The 20,585-nt window shown below is 44.0% G+C and overlaps 1 protein-coding gene across 2 annotated transcripts in view; it reads left to right on the top strand.

Annotated features, from left to right (window-relative positions):
- The window catches only part of ssh2a (slingshot protein phosphatase 2a), a 32,640-nt gene that overhangs the window by 1,180 nt on the left and 10,875 nt on the right, over nucleotides 1–20,585 (top strand). The window contains exon 2 of one of the 2 annotated variants that reach the window (XM_017719192.2): nucleotides 2,396–2,439. In XM_017719192.2, coding sequence (XP_017574681.1) covers nucleotides 2,396–2,439 — 44 coding nt within the window. Of the gene's footprint in view, nucleotides 1–2,395; nucleotides 2,440–12,794; nucleotides 12,905–20,585 lie in introns of those variants that run through there. The other variant, XM_017719191.2, reaches the window with a different exon arrangement.

The raw sequence follows: 20,585 nt of genomic DNA, 5'->3' as shown, positions 1-20,585 counted from the left end.
AGGCGTCCCGTCTATACCTTTGTGGATGATGCGAGTAGACAATGCATGAAATGTGGGTTATTGTGGTAGCCTGTAGCCCACCTGTCAGGTTGTATCATGTTGTAGTTAGGAGGGCCTTGGTCTAATGTCTAGTGACAGTGCAATCATCATGACATCGTTTCTATAATGACGAAGCCTGGTTCCTTGTCCTCTGTTTCAGAGTTCTTTAGCAGAGCTAGGGGCTCCCTGAGACAGTCCTACAGACCCTGGGCTGCTTTTGTGCTTTCTTGCAAAGCACTCTGGTAAACTTAGTTTATTAATTAAGAAGCCCATCATGTGGTAGGGCAGGTGTGTTAGACATAAAGATGTGCAGAATATGGGGTCCACAGAACAGACTTTGGAAACCCTTGAGATAAGTGCAGCTTGATTCAGATGAGATTTGGACTTCAGACCCAGCATGAGACTGAAATTCTGATTAAAATATTTTTGATTCACCTTAAATAGTCCAACAGTTATGTTCTGGTTTGTGGTGGAAAACTTTGTAAGACAGCTTTGTAGGGCCACAATTAATTCAGCTAGTTTTTCTGGTGCTGACATTATATTTGTACAAACAGGTTTTTTTTTTATGAGGCTTCTATTTGTTGTTGGAGTTTCTTTATCTATATAGTTTGATTCTTTCTCACTTGTCTTTAAAGGTAGCCAGTTGTATGTTTAAAAAAAAGTAGTGCTCTGGACTCTTCAGTGAAATATCTAGGTTAGACCATCAGACCGTTAGTGAAAGGCTGTAACGAAGAGCTCCAGCCAAACAGAAAAATCAGGTTATTTAAGTTAAATGGGCTGATTTTCCCCTGTGGATGTGATGCTACCAGCTGCCCATCATGTGATCCCAGTGAGGCACTCATGTGAGTCATCTTGTGAGATGCCTCGAGCTTTTCCTAGAGAAAGTCCTATGTGAACCTCTCTGCTTCTGTGTTGCCCCAACACGTAATGCGCACTATTCAGTGCAACATGTAGTAAAAATGATTGGCGCCTTATTGGTATGCTTAGCTTAGGGCTTCTAGCTCAGGTTTTGTGCTGACTTTGTGCTTTCGGTGCACCTTATTAATCAAATTTCTGAAATGAGTGATCATGAAGAAAACTGAGGGCTTAAGGAACTGCCCTTTTCGTCAAGGTTGCACAGTATATTGTTTATTAGTCATTATTACAGTTTTGACATTTGCAAATGAGCCATTTAGCCATTTGACTATTGTTCTGAGGAATCAACAGTAAATCCATAAAATAAGTTTTCTTAGGGTACTGTTTTGTCTTATAATGCCCTTCATGTACTCCTCCACCATGAACACATTTAAACATATGTTTAAGGCCAACTATTGTAGAATGTGTTATCAGGCATCATATTGGCAACCATTTCATATAAAAACTGAGTGTAAGCTTTTAGAGGCATCAGACTCTTCAGACATCTGGTTCCCCTCACCACCACTCACACTTTTGTCTCTAAGTTTCTCTAGAATGTAGTTTCATATTAAACTATTGTGAATCACTTTTTTTTAGCATCTTAATGATTTATGTTTAAATGTTTAGAAATTCCCCTTTTAATATATTGCCAGGTGCATTGCAATTCAACATAGAACCTTACAAATCCAACATTTTGTCTATATTGTGAAATCCTGCTTTCCATTGCTATTACCATGAGAATCTTGCTGCCTCAGCAAGCGGCCTCAGCGCAGGTACAGTGAATTTGGTGAGCTTTCAACTCTGTACTTCTTCTCTCTGGCAGTGTGTGTGTCACTGTAGGAGATGGGAACTGTACAGGCATCTGACTAGATCCCATTAACCTAGTTTGGTGTCACAGTGTGGCCCTCTGTGGAACACTGGAGGATTGGCAGCTGATCCCTGAGAGAAAGCACTAGGAGTCAGGGATTATTGGAGCAGGCAGTGTGGATTAAAGCCAGTCTGGGCCTGAGCAGGGCAAGAGCCTGCAGCTGCTGGGTTTTACGTGGTGCTACCCTGTTGTAGCTGATTTCCTTTAGCCTTTCCTGACTGCTTCAGAAAATAAAGGAGTTGCAGAAAAGAGATGGCTTAGGGTTGGAGATGGGAATAAGTTGCTGTTGTTGGTGATAGCATTGGTGCCCTATAAAGCTAAAGAGGATTGGGGTTAATTAATAAGTGGATAGGAGACCTTCTGGCATAAGACAGTTGTTGCTGGAAGAATTTTTGTGTTGTGCATCATGTGATCTGCTTAACCGATTCAACTTATTTTTCTCTTGCTTATGAAAATGTTTTTCAGTGTAGAATTTTGTTCCCTCTGCAATGATGGATAACGTGTATAGTTTGATGCCAGACTGAACCAGTTGTGCTGAATTTTGACTAATCTTTCATTCTTGCTTTGTGTCTGTTTATCTCCATGTGTCTACAGGAGGCAGGGAGTGGTGAAGATGACCGTCATTCCCAGCCCAGAAGGTAAGGACCACCTTTTCATTCTCACAGTTCTGTCCAGTTCTAGTCTAGGACAGGGCTGCTCAGTACACATAAAATAGCATACCAGTATATCCACATTGCTATATATTGCATTATGTCTTCCAGTGTGTAAAAACATCTTAGTGACTCCTTTATGTGGTTAAAGATTAGTCTGGAATGTTTTTGACTAAAGTGGTTTGTTTGTTGGATCATTTGAATGTTTTGCTGCATCTAAGCACTCACAGAAACTCATCTGGAGCAGCTATGATTGATCAGGAGACTCCTAGTGCACCATAAAATAACAGTGATTTGCTCAAACCATCAAATCATTTACAGCCTTCTGTGGAATTGGTATTACAAAGGCCAATATTGCAGTAATGATTAATATGACATTACTAGTCTAGAATATCTGCTGTTAAATTAAAAAGTGACCTCTTTTTCATGTTTCATGTTGTAGTAGTAAGCAAGCCTTACTGATATGGAAGCTCATTCATGGTTCATTTCCCAATTTTTAGAATCTCTTTAAAGAATGGCTTCCTGAAAAAAATCTTATTTATACAGTCTTCCCTTAATCCCAGATGTAATTGATCCCTTAATCCCAAATGTAATTGATCCAACATAGGTTTGGTGTCTGAAGTTTGCTTCTTTAGCTTTGCACTGGAGCTACCAGACTAATACAATAGAAGTCTATGTCGTCTAAATTGATTTTCAGTAATAAACACTTCAGTCAGTTTTTAGCTACATTAGCCTTGTAGCTCCAGCGCAGGACTAAAGAAGCAAACTTGGCTGATCAGGTACGTTTGTGTAAATCTGATTCTTTTTTTCTTTTTTTTGCTGAGCCATTCTTTTAAGATCACTGCTTTAGACACCCAAATACAGACAACCTTTAGTATTTAGTCTTGTTCCATTTTTTTCTGATGACCCTTTATGGGATAATTGCTTAGTGAAAGTGCAGTACTCAGTTTGGCCACTGTGAGGAGTCTTCTGATTATTGCAAGACTAAGAAGACTGTACAGTGTGTGTTCTGGCATGACTCCACTTACACTAATGCATAGGTGCTTAGGACGTTTGTTTGAATTTAATTAAAATAAGCTTAATAGTAAGTCTGTGCTCCAGAGTAGCTCAGTCACCAAAGGTACTATCTCAGTTAGTATACAGTTGGGTTCTTCAGTGGCACATGAGCAAGACTCCGATAGACTCCACTGGCGTCTGAGCCCAGGAGGCCATGAGAGACAGACAACCTGCGCTGCTATTGGGAGTCTTTTCTGAGACACTGTGCTACTTGGGTACACTGTGGGTTGTGCAGGCAGCAGTTAGTCGGCTCATTTTGTTGCAGAAGTCCATGCTGTAGTCTGTCTTATGAAAAGAATGAATGTGCATGTGCATGCATAATTTGTGTTGTGTTTATCATAATGATAAAAAAATAAAAGGAGGACTACCAAGGCCCATAAGTTCACTCCCTAGACATTTATTTGCCTGTATCATTAACAAGAATACAATCAATACAAAATCCGAAGAAACATTAACTACATAGAGTATGTTTGTTTATGCGTATTGAGGCATTTGAATCCATTTTTGCCTCTTTTCTGCTGTTTTCATTAGAAGCAGTTGTCAGTGTAGTATCTGACCTCCTGAGTGCATCAGTCGAAACAGTGTAGAGGCCCAAAAGGAGTACTTGCTCATTTGAATTAAAATATGAACATTAGTCTATTACTTAACTTTGTAAGTTTATGTAAGTTCATTGGAAAGAGAAATGAGACCATTGTTTAAGCACTGTTGTGCAAAGGTGATCATATGATCCAGGTAATGGCATTATTTGCATTATTATCAGCCATCTGATGTCACTGAACTGTTTGTGTTTGTATTTACTAGACCGCAGTGCGTCAATGCAGACGTCAAACGCGGTCCCTCATGTCGGTGTCTCTTATGTTGCTCTGTCAGGTGACTCTGCAGTATTTCGTATAGAGGCCTCTATCACACGAACATCTAAAATCTTATAAAAAAAATGTTCAAAAGGTTTGAATCACTCGGTTAAATTTGTACATCGCCAGCTGAGCTTCTTTTGGAAATCTGGGAAGTGATCAGTCAATAATGACTGAACCTTTCTGCTTCCTTACAATCCATTATCTTCCAGGGATACTCCAGTGTTTTTCAAGCTAATCTTTCAAGCTAATCTGCTGGGTCTGTTGCAAGATTGATTGCCACAGAAGGTCTATTCTCTGTACAAACACATTTATAATAGATGCCACTGGGTTTCAGCAACTGTCCTTTGGCTCCTGTTGTTTTCTGTTGTTCATGCTAAGTGACTATATGTCGCAGCAGATAGAGAGAGTATGTTAAAGAAATGCAGGGGTTTCACTCCAGCCTCTTTCAGAGGGCCGCAGTGGTTGATACATACATGTTCTGATGCACTTTATTGTACTTGTATGTGAAGACTGAATGCTGTTTTGAATCTATTATGTTAAATACTGTTAAATTTACAGTACTTTACAAAAGTACCACCATTCATTCATTCATCTATTTATCAGTTATCCAGTTTTCAGGATATATTTGTGAGGACAAGATATATTAGAAAATCCACTAAGGAAGGGTAAAGTAAAAGGAAAATATGTGGGAAAAAAACAGGAGTTTCCAAAACTGGAGTTCAAAAAAGATTGAAAGATATAGAGAAAATGGGGCTCTTAACAACCCTGCAAGACCTGATAGAGCACCTAATCTTAATGGCTGTTTTGAAAAGAATTTAAATAAATTCAGGGTTTCTGACTTTTGCACACATTTTTGACTTTTTGCATTACATTTGACTGATGTTGTAATTTGAATCATGCTCTGATTGGTTGGTCACTTTTTGAGCTTTGTTATGCAACGCTACACAGCCCAGCATGCTAAGAGGTAGGAAGCCTGAGAAGTGGCTTTCATGACATCAGGTTTTGGTTCTGTAGTAACCAACACAAAATGTAAACTCTCCGATCAGGTCGTACAGTGCACTCCACAAGTTTGGCTCGTAACTGCAGCTGCACATGTGGCCTCAATTATATGGTGCATTAGGTAATTCTGACATGTGAATGATATCATTTCCTTGTGATTTTATCCTATCCGAGGGCCTCTGTATTATCATCTGCCTCAAAAATATAGGCACCCAGCCCCCCATGTAACAGCCTGACCCACTGCTGATTATATAACGTGTATCCAAAATTAACAGTGGATCAAGTCGGGTATCATACACCTGCGTACACACTCATGCACACACGTAGACTGTGGCTGCATGCAAATGTAACTGAATAGTTTAAAAAATGGTTGACCCAGGTGAGTGGGACAGTTCCTGTAATGCTTTTGTGACAAAGTGTAGTTTGTAGTGTAATATGTTATGCTTTCTCTGGCACCAGAGAGATAGATGAATTAAATAGATAAATTCACTGCTCTTTGAGCAGCATCCTCTCTTAAATTAAAGATTGTACTGAATAAATAAACTATGAACTAAATAATGCCCCTACTTACTGAGGCATTCAAACACAGTTTGACGGGTGCTGTGCGTGCCCTTAAAACTGAACGTTACTGAGTCATGTGAATGTTTTGTACTTTGTAGGTCATAGCATGCTGTGCTTGGAACAACAGATTGTAAAAAAGCGAGAGGGTGGGGGTTTATGGATGTGAAGAAGGACAGCTCACGCACATTTGTATTTCTGTCCTGTTTGCACCATTAAAAAAGGGAAAGTGCAAAGTGAGTAGTAGAAAAGCTGCATCTGCAAAAGAGTTTAGACATTCTGTGATCATTATGTTGCTAGTGTATGGCCCCAGAGGTCACTGAAATGTTTTGCCTTTACTGACATACTGAGAAAATCATGGTATTTTTATGGGGCCATTCAGTCATTGCCTTGCCTTACACTCATTTGCTCTGTCCTCTGGCCTGGTTGCAGTAACTGACATTAGACTTGAGACTAGAGAATAATCTGTGAGCAGAGAGAAAGAGAAGCTGAAGAGAAGTTTGAACAAGTAGAAAGACTGGGTTTGAAAAGAAAGGAGTCAGTGATATAGAGATGACATCTATTTACAGGTAACCTACATTTACAGTGTGTGGCTGAGCAGGTTCATCAGGACTTGGGTGTGCATGTGCGTGAGGCACAAGGCTTAGGCTGAGCTAATGTTCCTCTAAGGGCTGGGCATGCAAGCGGTGCTACAAGCTGAATCACGTCTGATTCTTTAATTTCACCCAGTTCTCACACCTGACCAGTTCTTGACTGAAAATGAAAAGCTTATGGCCTGAGTGAACACTTGCCTTGGAGACTTCCTTTTTTCCATTTTAACAAACTGTAAGATCAGTTGAATTTTCACACGTTCACATATATCCACCATTACTTACAAACAATTACTTTCCACTAGCCTGATCAGTAGAGTATTTTCACATGGTCCACTGCAGCTTAGACCTATTTTCTATGCTGTCTTTAGCTTATTATAACTGTCCGTCCATCCATCCATCCATCATCTTCCGCTTCTCCGGGGTTCGGGTCGCGGGGGCAGCATCCTGAGCAATGAAGCCCAGACCTCCCTTTCCCCAGCCACTTCCACTAGCTCCCTGGGAGGGATTCTGAGCCGCTCCCAGGCCAGCTGGGCGATATAGTCACGCCAGCGTGTCCTGGGTCTTCCCCGGGGTCTCCTCCCCGGTGGACTTGCCTGTGACACCTCCCAAGGGAGGCGTCCAGGAGGCATCCTAACAAGATGCCCAAACCACCTCAACTGGCTCCTCTCGACGTGAAGAAGCAGCGGCTCTACTCCGAGTCCCTCCTGGATGACCGAACTTCTCACCCTATCTCTAAGGGAGAGTCCAGCCACCCTGCGGAGGAAACTCATTTCGGCCGCTTGTATTCGCGATCTCGTTCTTTCGGTCATTACCCAAAGCTCATGACCATAGGTGAGGGTGGGAACGTAGATCGACCAGTAAATCGAGAGCCTTGCCTTATGGCTCAGCTCTTTCTTTACCACAACAGACCGGTAAAGAGCCCGCATCACTGCTGACCCAGCACCAATCCGCCTGTCAATCTCCCGCTCCCTTGTACCATCACTCGTGAACAAGACCCCGAGATACTTAAACTCCTCCACTTGAGGCAAGAGCTCATCCCCGACCCAGAGAGGGCTCTCCACCCTTTCCCGCGTGAGAACCATGGCCTCGGATTTGGAGGTACTGATCCTCATCCCGGCCGCTTCACACTCGGCTGCAAACCGATCCAGTGAAAGCTGAAGTTCACGGCCTGATGTCCCCAATAGGACCGCATCATCTGCAAACAGCAGCGATGTGACCCTGAGGTCACCAAACCGGACACCCTCCGTCCCCTGACTGCGCCTAGAAATTCTATCCATAAAAATTATGAATAGAATCGGTGACAAAGGGCAGCCCTGACGGAGTCCAACTCTCACTGGGAAAAGGTCTGACTTACTACCGGCTATGCGAACCAAACTCCTGCTTTGTTTGTACAGGGCCTGAATGGCTCGTAGCAAAGAGCCATGTACCCCGTACTCCTGAAGCACCTCCCACAGAATACCTCGGGGAACACAGTCGAATGCCTTCTCCAAATCCACAAAGCACATGTGGACTGGTTGGGCAAACTCCCATGAACCCTCCAGAATCCTGGAGAGGGTAAAGAGTTGGTCCAGTGTTCCATGACCAGGGCGGAACCTGCACTGCTCCTCCTGAATCCGAGGTTCGACTATAAGCCGGACTCTCTTCTCCAGTACCCCTGCAGACCTTACCAGGGAGCCTGAGGAGTGTGATTCCCCTGTAGTTGGAACACACCCACCGGTCCCCCTTTTTAAAAAGAGGCACCACCACCCCAGTCTGCCAATCCAGTGGCACCACCCCCGATGTCCACGCAATGTTGAACAGGCGTGTCAGCCAAGACAGCCCCCCAACATCCAGAGCCTTGAGGAACTCGGGACGGATCTCATCCACCCCTGCAGCCCTGCCGCCAAGGAGCTTTTTGACTGCCTTAGTGACTTCGGCCTCAGTAATGGACAAGCCTATTCCCATGTCCCCAGACTCAGCCTCCTCACTGGAGAACGTGTTGGTGGGATTGAGAAGGTCCTCAAAGTATTCCTTCCACCGCCCAATGACGTCTTCGGTCGAAGTCAGCAGCACACCATCTCCACTATATACAGTGCTAGTGGCACACTGCTTTCCCCTTCTGAGTCGGCTGACGGTTTGCCAGAATCTTTTCGGATTCAACATTTTAAAATAAAAACCGTCTCACTTCAAAAACAGCTGGATTCATGGCTCTTGGGTCTTTAAGTGACACACAAAATCCGCTTGCATGCGAACTTCAAACGGCTAAACAGATGTGACTGCGCTGTTCTCGTTAATGTACATTTTAGATGCACAGCACCTCGTGGGCATGGCTTGGGGAGCTTTAATTAGGCCTGAAAGTTTAGTCAAAACCAGAATATAGGCCAAGATCTGTCCAAATCCAACTCGAACCACATCATTATGTTTTGTGTCTGAAACTGACCCAAGCATAACAAAATTCTGTCAGAAACTGACCCAAACCAGCCCATCCATCACCCAAAGTGCAGAATAATACCTGACAGGAGAGTGCTGGTTACCATGTGGTAATAGTTGTCATTAGATCACACCATTTTGTGTTTTACAAATGTTTCAAAGCTATATCTGATTGCTTTTTGACCCTAAAGCATGCTTATAAATTGTAAATACAATGTATATATAACAAACATATTTCTAAACTTCTGGCCACAATTTTATTATTGTGGCCATGAGATTCATTGGCATGGTTGCAAGAATGACCAGTGCAAACAAACCTTTTCAGAGTGACCACATTTCAGTGGCTCAGTGATTTGGTGTTATTTGCTACTGTTTTTTCATGTAACAGTTTAAAATATGTAACGCTCACATTTCCTGCTCCAAGTATAGGAAACAGCTGGCTCCTCAGAGCAGGGGGGGGTAACTTGGGGAGTATCCAGAATCTAGGAAGAACTTATGACCTTTTTGCAGCACTTCCACACAAATAGTAGAGCCATTGCTCAAGAGGGATGAGTGATTTTGTAAACATGACATGACAACAGCAACATCTCAGATTACCAGATGAGTGGAAGAGAAAGGTCTTAATGGAACAAGTCTGATATAAACACGAGTAGACCGTGTCTTATTCCATCCCAACTGCTGCCACATGATCAAGATGGAGCAAGGTGTTTTGCACATGGTTGTTTCAGCTGCAGGTGGAGTATACAGGACCAGTGAGGACTGGAGCGTCTTGTGCTGTAATGTAAGGAGCTGGGTGTGTTTACATGTGATGTAAGCGATCATGTGGATTCTCCTCAGCACGTCCACAACAGGCGCCAACGTCACACGCCCTCATGCTCGTCAGTCTCCACGTGACAGGTGTGGTTCTTCTTTGGTTTTTGGTGCACTGCACTTGAATAGCATTAGCCTAAATGATAGCACAAGTCCATGATGTCCTCCAGCAGTGCATCCTAGACACTGGGAAATTGAACAGTAACAACCTTTGACCGACTGTTCACCCCCCAAGCCCTTGCTGGTAGGCTGTATTGATCTGCAGCTAAACTATCTTGTCTCATTCAGGCTTGACTGATGCTTATCAGAGGCAAATTGTGCAGCTGATGCTTCAGAGAGATGAAACACAAGATAATGACTAAGTTTCTCAAGCCATCAGGGAAATCTTTAATTAAGACTTCTCTTCATTAATCCATTAGAGTGAGATTGCTTTGGGTCTTTCTCTTAGATATTATTAGGCATGATTACAGTTACAGGGCTGAAGATGGAGAGTAAGTGTTCGGGGATTAAGTACTACGTGATGAGAGTAATTTACTGTAATTAAGAAAGTCAAGTATAACCACAAAAAGTTCAGAGGTGTAAAATGATGTCACAGTGCTTTGTAGATAAGAAAGAGCTCAGCTCAGAGGAGACAGGAATCCAGTGCAGTCAGTTTTCTGTATTGCCTGAGGATGTGTTTCAGAATGAACAAAGACATGTAACGTTTAAGCTACGTAAGCTGACAGTGACGTGGTCGAGCCATGCTTATCCAGACAGAACTAGAATTGTTTCTTGACAACCCGATTGTGTTTTTGGGTTTCATCTTTGATGTTAATTTTACGAACCTTCATTTTTATGAAATAAAGAACATCTCGAGGGATTTTTTTTGTAAATATCTTACCTTACCTTATATCTTACCTTATCTACCATACTGTCAGCAGGTCTTATTCACTTACCAAACCTTTAGGTAAGAATTACTGTGAAGGAGTGTTTAGTGTTAGAATAGGTAATTAAAGGTGTGGTGTAAACGGATGACCAACAGTCTGCCCAGTGTTACACTAATTGCCCTGAGATCACCTTTCTTCTGGACAGCTATCTGTAGAAAACCAAAGCACTTTAAGTGGCAGTGCTACTGCATCGGCTGTTTTCCTGTATAACTATCTGTGTGGTGGCCTTATGTGCTCTGTGCATTTCTGTGTGTGGGTATTTATTTTACATTACATTAAAAAAGGGAGATAATCGTTGGTATAAACAGTAACCTAAATGAACCACAGTCACCTGTGTAAAGTCAGTCTCTCCTCTCACTGAGAAGCCGGTCTCCAAGGCCTAAATGAGGAGAGGTCTGCTAGTAACACATCTCTACAAAGTCTCAGAAGAGTATTACAAAACAACCACAGTGATTGCGTTCCTTGAAGTTGTTGATTCTAAATTTAGTATTTTTCCTGCTTGTGTACTGTTTTACCTCGGAAGCTATTCATAGCCCTTGCACAACTGTCCAAAGAAAACGACAGCATGAACTGGAGTGCACTTGGAGCTCATCGTGAGAGACATTGATAGATGATTTTCAAACAATTATTTTTTTAAATGATTTAAGTGAGACAGTCACGATTTTGAAGGTTGTCTTGAAGGTATTCTGTGCTGGTTAGGTTATATGTCAACCCTCGACTAAAATGTCTATATATATGTCTTAAGTGTTAAACACGTGCCATGATCCACCTACCTTTAATTTCACCATCACAGCTCAGCTCCTGAGCTAAAGTACAGTGCAGAAGCCTTAGACCACCTTTCATTGATTTAATTTGCAGTCAGCACAGGTTATTCATTCATCGGCATCATCAAGAAGAAAGCAGAAAACGTACATTTAACAGAAAATTACTCGGAAGCCTCAACAACAAATAATTTCTTTAGAATTGTTTGTCCATCCTTCACCTCGATTACAGCTTCCATATGTTTAAGGAGACTTGCTTTCAGTTTTTCAACAACATGTGCAGGGATATGTTTCCACACCTCCAGAGTTCAGAAGTTGGTTGCATTTTCTGCATCTCACAATTCAATTTAATCCCCAGCGCATCCAGTGATATTGAGGGCTAGACTCTGGGGTGGTCAGTCTGTTGTTCTGAGAACAGCAGCAGCTTCTTTAATTCATCTGTACATTTTCTTTTTTTATTCAGTAATGGCTTCTTGACAGCTACACATCTTTTCAGACCCATAGCACCCAGTTCTGTTCTCACAGTGGAAGGATGGACACAAAACACTTGTGGCAAGACTGGAGCGTGGTATTTTTCCTGTCTCTCAAAGATGAAAGTTTTATACTTCGTGGTAAAAATAAAGTACTGAAATTAGACTTCATCTACTTGTTGCTATGCTGTTAATGCACTTGCTATACACAGGTTGTGGTTGTTTACAGATTCACTATAACTGGTCTAAATGGGTCGATTTTTATGAAACATGCAGTTGTTTAGTAGATGGACTGAAAATACCCATGATGCACTCATCAGGAAGGTGAAGTGATTTATGACGATAATTAGAAGATATTTTCATATCGCTCACCATTAATACAGAGCAGGGCCCGTGTTGTTGCTGAGGAGCCCAGGGTGTAGGCTGTCTGTAGGCCCTGCTGCGGAGCCCCGCCTGCCTGGAGCACATGGCCGAGCCTTCAGTCCGCCCACATGAAGTTGCCCGGCTTCACAGCGCCTAAAGCTCAGATCAGCCTGGCCGCCAGGCAACTTCAGCTCAGCTGAGAACTGGAAGTTTTTAAACAAGCTAGTGCTTTTTCGCTGCCCCAGGAGGGCGCTTTTCATTACTGTTTTACTGGAAGATTGAATACAACACGAACTTTTATCAGAACTTTTTTTTTTTTTTAAGAGAACTTTTAACACGGGCAGCTCGAGTTTCTGCGGCAGCGCTTCAGGCCGAATCGGACAGCGCGGTTCATCGTGAGTGTAGTGAAGACTTCGGCTGTCCATAGTGGAGGTTTTAAGGCGCCTGAGTGCGTCTGCCTGGCCGGTTTGCTTAGTTCTTCTCCTTCCAGTGTGGACTAGCATGGCCGTGGGAGAGAGCTGCTGAGGATCTCCAGGTCTCAGCTATGACTCTGGCTCGACTGGCCGCCTCGGAGAGCCCTGCGCCCGGACAGCTCTGCTCCTGCTGCGGGGCTCAACTCGCCACAGCCCCGCTGCACAGCCACACACAGCAGCTGTAAGTCCGCCGACCACTTCATCAGATGGTGTTTCACAAAGCAGGATTTCTGTTAGCCAGATCACTTAAGCCTGAAGTCAAGCCTGTCTAAAAGGAAGCGTTGAGGGAAAGTCTTACTGGACTTCAGGCTTAAGCCTGGCTGAGAATCCCTGCTTTGCTTTGTGAAGCCTCAGTGTCGCGTCTGCTTTAACTGAGCTGATCATGTCTCTGGATTTGTGATGTCGAGCTAGGAGAACAGGCTAGCCAGCCTTCATTCAGCTCGAACAACGTAGACTAGAGTAAGATTTGACACATTTTTCGGCTCATAAGTTTCCAGATGAGCTTAAGGGTGGTATATAATAAAATCACTTCAGTGAGAAGAAATGGAGAAATTCAGGTTTTCTTGTTGCTCAAGAGTTACTGAACGTGAAGTTTCTTAAACGTGTGACGCAGCAGGACGTGAGGTGTTTCCTCTGTGTTGGGAAGTGTGTGTGTGTGTGAGTGAATCACCTAGTTATGCTGGAGCTGCTCTGATGAGCCTGACAGAGACGCACTATTGTTTTGCTGACTCAAAAGGAAACGTCTTTTCCCTCTGTTCAGATATTGGGAAATCACTAGAGCTGCATCCAAAACCACATACTACTTTACTACACTAATGAATGGAGTTATTGGTGGTGTAGTATTTTTGGACGTACTAGTTAGTATGCTGGTAGCATTATGCGGTTTTGGACACTGCCTCCGTTTGCGCACTGATTTGGAGCATCACATCTGACCTTATGCAGTCTCTGTCCCTTTTTGTGAAGCAGTTTAAAGGAGAATTCCAGCATTCGTCAAAATTAAATGGTTATGGTGTAAAAGTCATTCATAGTGGTTTGACAAATTGTTTAATGCCTTTAAAAACTCACAAACTTGTAACTTGACATGGTTCTGAACATACGACCTGATGCCTGCAGTGTATTTGTTTCCAGTAGTTTTACGAAAACAGGGCTTTTTTCCCCTCCCTTTTTAAAACTTATTTATTTTTGAACTGTTATCAACGTTGCAGTAAGAGCACACGTGTAGATTCGCTGGTCATTTTGAAAAGTGAAATGGCTATAACAGTGGACCATTTCACATTAAAACAGTCTAAATGACTGTGCTTACATCAAAATGATCAATGAAAATTTGAAAAATTAGTGTAATTGCCCATTCAAGGTTAGGGTCTAATTGTTACAGTAGGCCCTGTCGTTAACTGGGCGCTCTGCACTTGTTCAGAATATCAAGCCACCCTGATTTGATTATACAAATCGCACTCAGTGTGTGCTGAAGTTGCTTGTTTCCACATTTTTGCATGTACTACATGTACAGTTGTGATTGTGTACAGTGACAAGCTGCTGCCAGGTTGTATTTCACCTGCAGGTTTTGCATGTTTCAGAAACACACTCGTGTGGTAGAAAGATCATGCAGTGTGTGTGACCAGACTGATGTCTTCAGGAAGTGTTTGAGAAAGGTGTTGTGTTGCTTGATGCCCTTGATGGTTCATTGCTTACATTAGGTGAAAGACAGTCATGAGGGGGAAGTCCAGAGACTGTTACTGAGCCTTCACCTGACTAAAAGTTTTCTTCCTGGTATGCAGCCATCCATGGTTCTGTCACATGACCACTGTGTCATTGTGTAGCTTCAGACCTGTAAAGTGCATGTTGGGTAGCCGTTTAGTGTCTCACCTGAAAATGTTGCTGCCCTGTGTTAAATCTAAGCTTTGATGTACTCAACTCATCACCTTAGATCAGAATATTCTGTTCACCAAGTACAATTGTTTCTCGCTGTCGGTGACCTCAAAAATGCTAAATACATAATAGGTCGAAGTCATTTCCAGATTTGATATCACATTTGCTTTCCTATTTTGTTTGATTTCCAGTACTTTGTGTTATATGCGTTGATTGTGCATAGCCCTAATTATAGATTATTCAGGTTGTTTTGGCTCAGATCAATACAGCATTAATTTCAAAACAAAAGACTGAAAAGTAGTTTCTCTGTGCAAAATAATGATCGTATAAAGCAGCACAATAAGCTATAAACAGTACAAAAATAGATATACCCAGATGCCTAAGGCTTGATCACTGACAATGGCTTCCACAAAAGACAAGAAATGAGAGTCCACCTGAAGACATTGGTGATCTAGTTTTATATTTCAATACTTGAACATTTTTATTTCTTTTTTTTTATACTGCATTGATATGGTTATAGAAAAAAGAGATCCCACTAGAAGTACTAGAACAGACATAAAGTGAATTTACACAGAATTGAACTGCACAGGAAAGTCCAAATGACATAGTTTTTAGAATGCTTAACCCAGTTTGGCTTCAGGGCTGTGCTTATTGCTTTTCTCCTCATTTAAGTATTTCTGACTGCATTGCATTAAATTTAGGGGGCTTTATTTTGTTTGTGGTAAACAGTTAACGACCATGGAGGAACGGGGAGAGACAGAGGGAGTGGGACGGGGAGGGGGAGAGACAGGGGGACGGGGAGGGGGAGAGACAGAGGGACGGGGAGGGGGAGAGACAGAGGGACGGGGAGAGACAGAGGGACAGGGGCGGGGGAGGGACAGAGGGACGGGGTGAGACAGAGGGACGGGGAGGGGGAGAGACAGGGACAGGGACGGGGAGAGACAGAGGGACGGGGAGAGACAGAGGGACAGGGGCGGGGGAGGGACAGAGGGACGGGGTGAGACAGAGGGAGGGGGAGGGACAGGGACGGGGAGAGACAGAGGGACGGGGGCGTGGAGGGACAGAGGGACGGGGGCGGGGAGGGACAGAGGGAGAGACAGAGGGAGGGACGGGGGCGGGGAGGGACAGAGGGAGGGACGGGGGCAGGGAGAGACAGAGGGAGGGACAGAGGGACGGGGAGGGGGAGAGACAGAGGGACGGGGAGAGACAGAGGGACAGGGGCGGGGGAGGGACAGAGGGACGGGGTGAGACAGAGGGACGGGGAGGGGGAGAGACAGGGACAGGGACGGGGAGAGACAGAGGGACGGGGAGAGACAGAGGGACAGGGGCGGGGGAGGGACAGAGGGACGGGGTGAGACAGAGGGAGGGGGAGGGACAGGGACGGGGAGAGACAGAGGGACGGGGGCGTGGAGGGACAGAGGGACGGGGGCGGGGAGGGACAGAGGGAGAGACAGAGGGAGGGACAGAGGGAGGGACGGGGGCGGGGAGGGACAGAGGGAGGGACGGGGGCAGGGAGAGACAGAGGGAGGGACAGAGGGACGGGGGCGGGGAGGGACAGAGGGACAGAGGGACGGGGGCGGGGAGGGACAGAGGGAGGGACAGAGGGACGGGGGCGGGGAGGGACAGAGGGACGGGGTGAGACAGAGGGACGGGGAGAGGGAGAGACAGAGGGACAGGGAGAGGGAGAGACAGAGGGACAGGGACGGGGAGAGACAGAGGGACAGGGACGGGGAGAGACAGAGGGACGGGGGAGGGACAGAGGGACGGGGAGAGGGAGAGACAGAGGGACAGAGGGACGGGGATGGGGAGAGACAGAGGGACGGGGAGGGACAGAGGGACGGGGTGAGACAGAGGGACGGGGAGAGGGAGAGACAGGGAGAGACAGAGGGACGGGGGCGTGGAGGGACAGAGGGACGGGGGCGGGGAGGGACAGAGGGAGGGACAGAGGGAGGGGCGGGGGCGGGGAGGGACAGAGGGACGGGGTGAGACAGAGGGACAGGGACGGGGAGAGACAGAGGGACAGGGACGGGGAGAGGGACAGAGGGACGGGGAGAGGGACAGAGGGACGGGGAGAGGGAGAGACAGAGGGACAGAGGGATGGGGAGAGACAGAGGGACGGGGAGAGACAGGGATGGGGAGAGGGACGGGGAGAGACAGAGGGACGGGGAGAGGGAGACCGAGAGAGAGAGAGAGACTTTAATGTTTAACTGGTAATTGCAGCAGGTTTCCAAGCAAGGAAGTGCTATGTTGAAACTTGAAATTTAAAAGCATCCTCCCGTTCCGCTCTCTAGTGTGTACAAAGACAGATAAGCACACACACAAACACATCTGCTATTCCAGGAAGAGGCAGTAAGAGTACAAATGTGGCAAGCTGAAGGGTGTGTGTTGTGTTGGCAGCTGAATTGGGAAGTCCGATTGAGGTTGCAAGGGCTTGATGTTCGTCTGAACTGATGTGCTGCATGGTTGAAGGTTTGGTTACTTTCTTAAGTTTCCTTATAACAATGAGTTAAACCAATTTAGTCAGCTGAGCCATGGATGGTCAATTAGACCATGTTACACAAAAAAAGTGTAGAAACCTTCTACTCTTGTAAGCACTGTTCAGTGGTTATCTGCTCAACACATTCACAGGAGAGATTAGGCTGCCTCTTCTACATGAATTTCCTTTTTTGGGGTAGTGGGACCAGTTTGTGTCTAATCACATCTGACCTCCATCGTCTCCATTTCCTGCCCCCCCAGCATGCAAGGAAGTTCCCACCCCCCTCTGCTTACTGTAACATATCTCTTATTGAGCCGCTGTATGGAGCAATTTTAATTCAGCCTCTGGCTTGAACTAGTTCCCAGTCGTACTTACTGAATTTAAAGCTTTGGTTTCAGTGTCAGATTCAGCCTAGTCTTACAGTTCTTTGTAGTTTCTTGGCTGGAGTTTTATTGTATCTCCGTAGAAATGTTAATGTTCTTATGAACTTGATCTAAAGGTGGTGATTAAGTTATGTTGATTTGGAATGTTGGAATTGACTAATAGATCATTATAAAATTTAATGTAGTGTGCATTCATTTTAAAAATTCTTTTATTCTTCCTTTTTAAATGTTAAAGCTTGGTTTGTGATATTAGGGCTGTTGTGTTTACATGATTTGTAAAAATCTGATTAAAATTTGGGCTTGGTGTTTTATTTTATAATGCTGTCACAATTGCTTAGTTAAAAAATAATGTATTGGTGAAAGATAACCAGAATATCCAAAGGTCATTCCTGAAATATTAGCTTATTGTTAACATATCATTGAAATTCCGACACAGCTGCTAGCATTATCATATGAGTGGTGCTCAGGTTATTGATACATTGAAATATGTAACTGTATATAGCAAGACCATGAAGTGACTGGCTAAAAGCAGCATTAATGAACCCTGATTTTTTTGCTACAGTGATTTATATGAAAAGTTTTTAAAAAGATTTTCTTTTGTATCTCTTTCATTGAAGTGCTTTTTCATTTGAATCTTTTGAAAGGCTTTGCAAAGTATGTTATTGTTCCATTACTTATCAAATTAATAGGTACATTACTTACTTGCTAATACAGTCGATAGTGACGGACCCAATTATTTTCATTGTGTTTTCCACTATAGTGTAAATAGTTTCTTTAGTCACAAGAATGTTTATTGAATCATTGCAAGGGCAGAGATTTAAAGCCCTACTTTGCAGTAGCCAGTAAATTGCTGGATGTGTAGAATACACAGCTAATCCATATCTTGGGTGACAGAATGCATTCAGTTTCTCTCAAGCCCCTGACCCTGCCCCCCATATCGCTCTCTCTCGCTCTCTCTGGCCTGAACTCTTAAGGCCTTTGGTTAGGTTGGGCTGAGACCCGGACCTATATTTATCGCCTCCCTAGTGGGAGTGTGACTAATAAGGGCAGAGACAGGTGGGGGTCAGGCATCTCTCCGCCCGCTGAAGGGGTGGACGAGTGGAGCGCTTTGTCCCCTTACATAGTTATGGCTGTGTCTGTGCCCTAACAAGTATAGGGATGCCAAACGATGCTGCCACCCAACACCCCCCATTGGTTCCTCCCTTTTTCACTCATCCTCCTAAGCCGCATGTGGACGAGTACAGGCAGGCTGGCTATTTCCTCCTGTCTGACCCATCAGGTTCCCTTTTCTTTTTCTTTTTTTCCCCACCCCTGGCCGTGAGACAACGAGTAAGTCTGTGTATGACCTTACAAAGTCTGCCCGAGTGAAATGTCAACGGGTGGAATTGCTGGTGTGTATCCTTCATGCCCTCTGTGCTCTCTGTACATAGATAGAGCTCTACTTGTGAAACCCACTGACCCTGCTGAAGGCAGCGCACTGGGTCACATTCTTCACTCTTCACTAGAAAAAAAGTCTTCCTGCACCCAAAGTGCAGAGCTTTGACAGTAGATGACTGCATGGTTTATAGAGGAAATTGAATAATATAAACACACAAATTGTTGTTTATTTCAAGTAATAGTCCTGCAGACAACAAATTACACATTTTTATTCCCATACCACAAATTTTGCTGGCATGTTTGTCATCTAAAGTTTGTTTCATTGGAGCTATGAGACTAATTTATCCAACAAATAATGCAGTCTTATAGCAACCAGTTGGAGCCTAATTGCTCACAACTATCAAATGGTTAAAAAATCTCAAATTGGTTGGGTTTATAACATACTAATGTCATGCAGTGTTGCAATAACTAAAGCACAAACATACATGTGCCGCCAAACTCTTTAGGACCTCTAGGAGGTTTCAAACCCAGGGAGACCTACAGTTGGAAGTTATTACCGGAGATGTTATACAGTAGGCACCAAAACTGTAGAAGTCTATCAATAGCCTACGTTCGTTCACTGTGCCATTTCAACTATATTTAGCTGCGTATATTTAGCTGCAAGCCTGCAGCGAAGATCTAGACTCTGTACTGTAGTGTGAGGCACTGATTGTTTCACAAGCCTCTTTATTAAATGAAGGATGTCCTCATGTATTTTTTTCTCTCCCTCTCTTCTGCTGTCTCTCATGCTTTAAAGACTACTTGGATAACAGTTTCTCAGGTCAGGCGGTATTGAAGCCAGATGCAGTAGAAAAAAAAAGAATTGATGAATGAGTGAGAGAAAGAGGGAAATTCAGCCAAGCAGTGAGAGGAGAGAGAAAGAGAGGGAAATTCAACCAAGCAATGAGTGGAGAGAAAGAGAGCGAGAAAGAGAGGGAGAGGAAACAGCTGGGTCAGGGGTGAGTGGGTTATGGGAAATGAGCTCAGTGTTTTTTGTTTTTCTTTGTTTTTCCTCTGGCTGTGACTCCTTTCTCTCTGCCTTGTGCAAATGTCGGTGAAAATTTTTCTGCCGTGGGCTCCTGAGAGAACACCAAGCCAACAGAGAGCTGACTGTTTCCTCTTGCTTTAATCACAGCCTTTTTGAAGTGGCTGGAGAGATTTTGTGGGGTGAGGAGCTGCTGTTAAGCCAGGAGCCCACCAGCCAAAGCTGAGCTGCTGGTGTTTCTCACAGTATTCAGTTGATGGTAAAGGTGGGGCTGTAATGATAACTCCGGCAGTCCTCTCTATTCTGCCCTGCTCTTTCATTGAGTTCTGAGTAGAGACCAGATTCACACTTAGTGTGTCTATAAAGCACTGCCTGTCTCTCTGTTATGCATCACCTAGTAGAGGTGTAAAACTGGAGGTGACAATCCAGCTACATCAGTTTTGAAATGCTAGTCAGTCATAATTGGTCATCATAAAACTCAAATATTTGCTAGTTTTTTGGCCAAAATACAATTCCTGGCTGTTCTTTCATAAGAAAATATGTAAAAAGCATAGAAAACATATAACAGTATGTGTCATTTTACTGAATTGTATTGCAGCATCATATGATGTTCTATTGTGTAGCATGCTATTTTGGGGCTAACAGCATGTGACTAGAGTGTTAGATTGGCACATTAGGAATTATACTTTTTTATTTGAAGTCAAGTATTATACTTGTTTTAGTCTCCTGTTATAAA

Source organism: Pygocentrus nattereri, chromosome 17 (assembly GCF_015220715.1).
Source record: "Pygocentrus nattereri isolate fPygNat1 chromosome 17, fPygNat1.pri, whole genome shotgun sequence".
Lineage (NCBI taxonomy): Eukaryota > Metazoa > Chordata > Actinopteri > Characiformes > Serrasalmidae > Pygocentrus > Pygocentrus nattereri.
The sequence above is the reverse complement of the archived record's forward strand: the minus strand, read 5'-3'. Positions and strand labels throughout refer to the sequence as shown.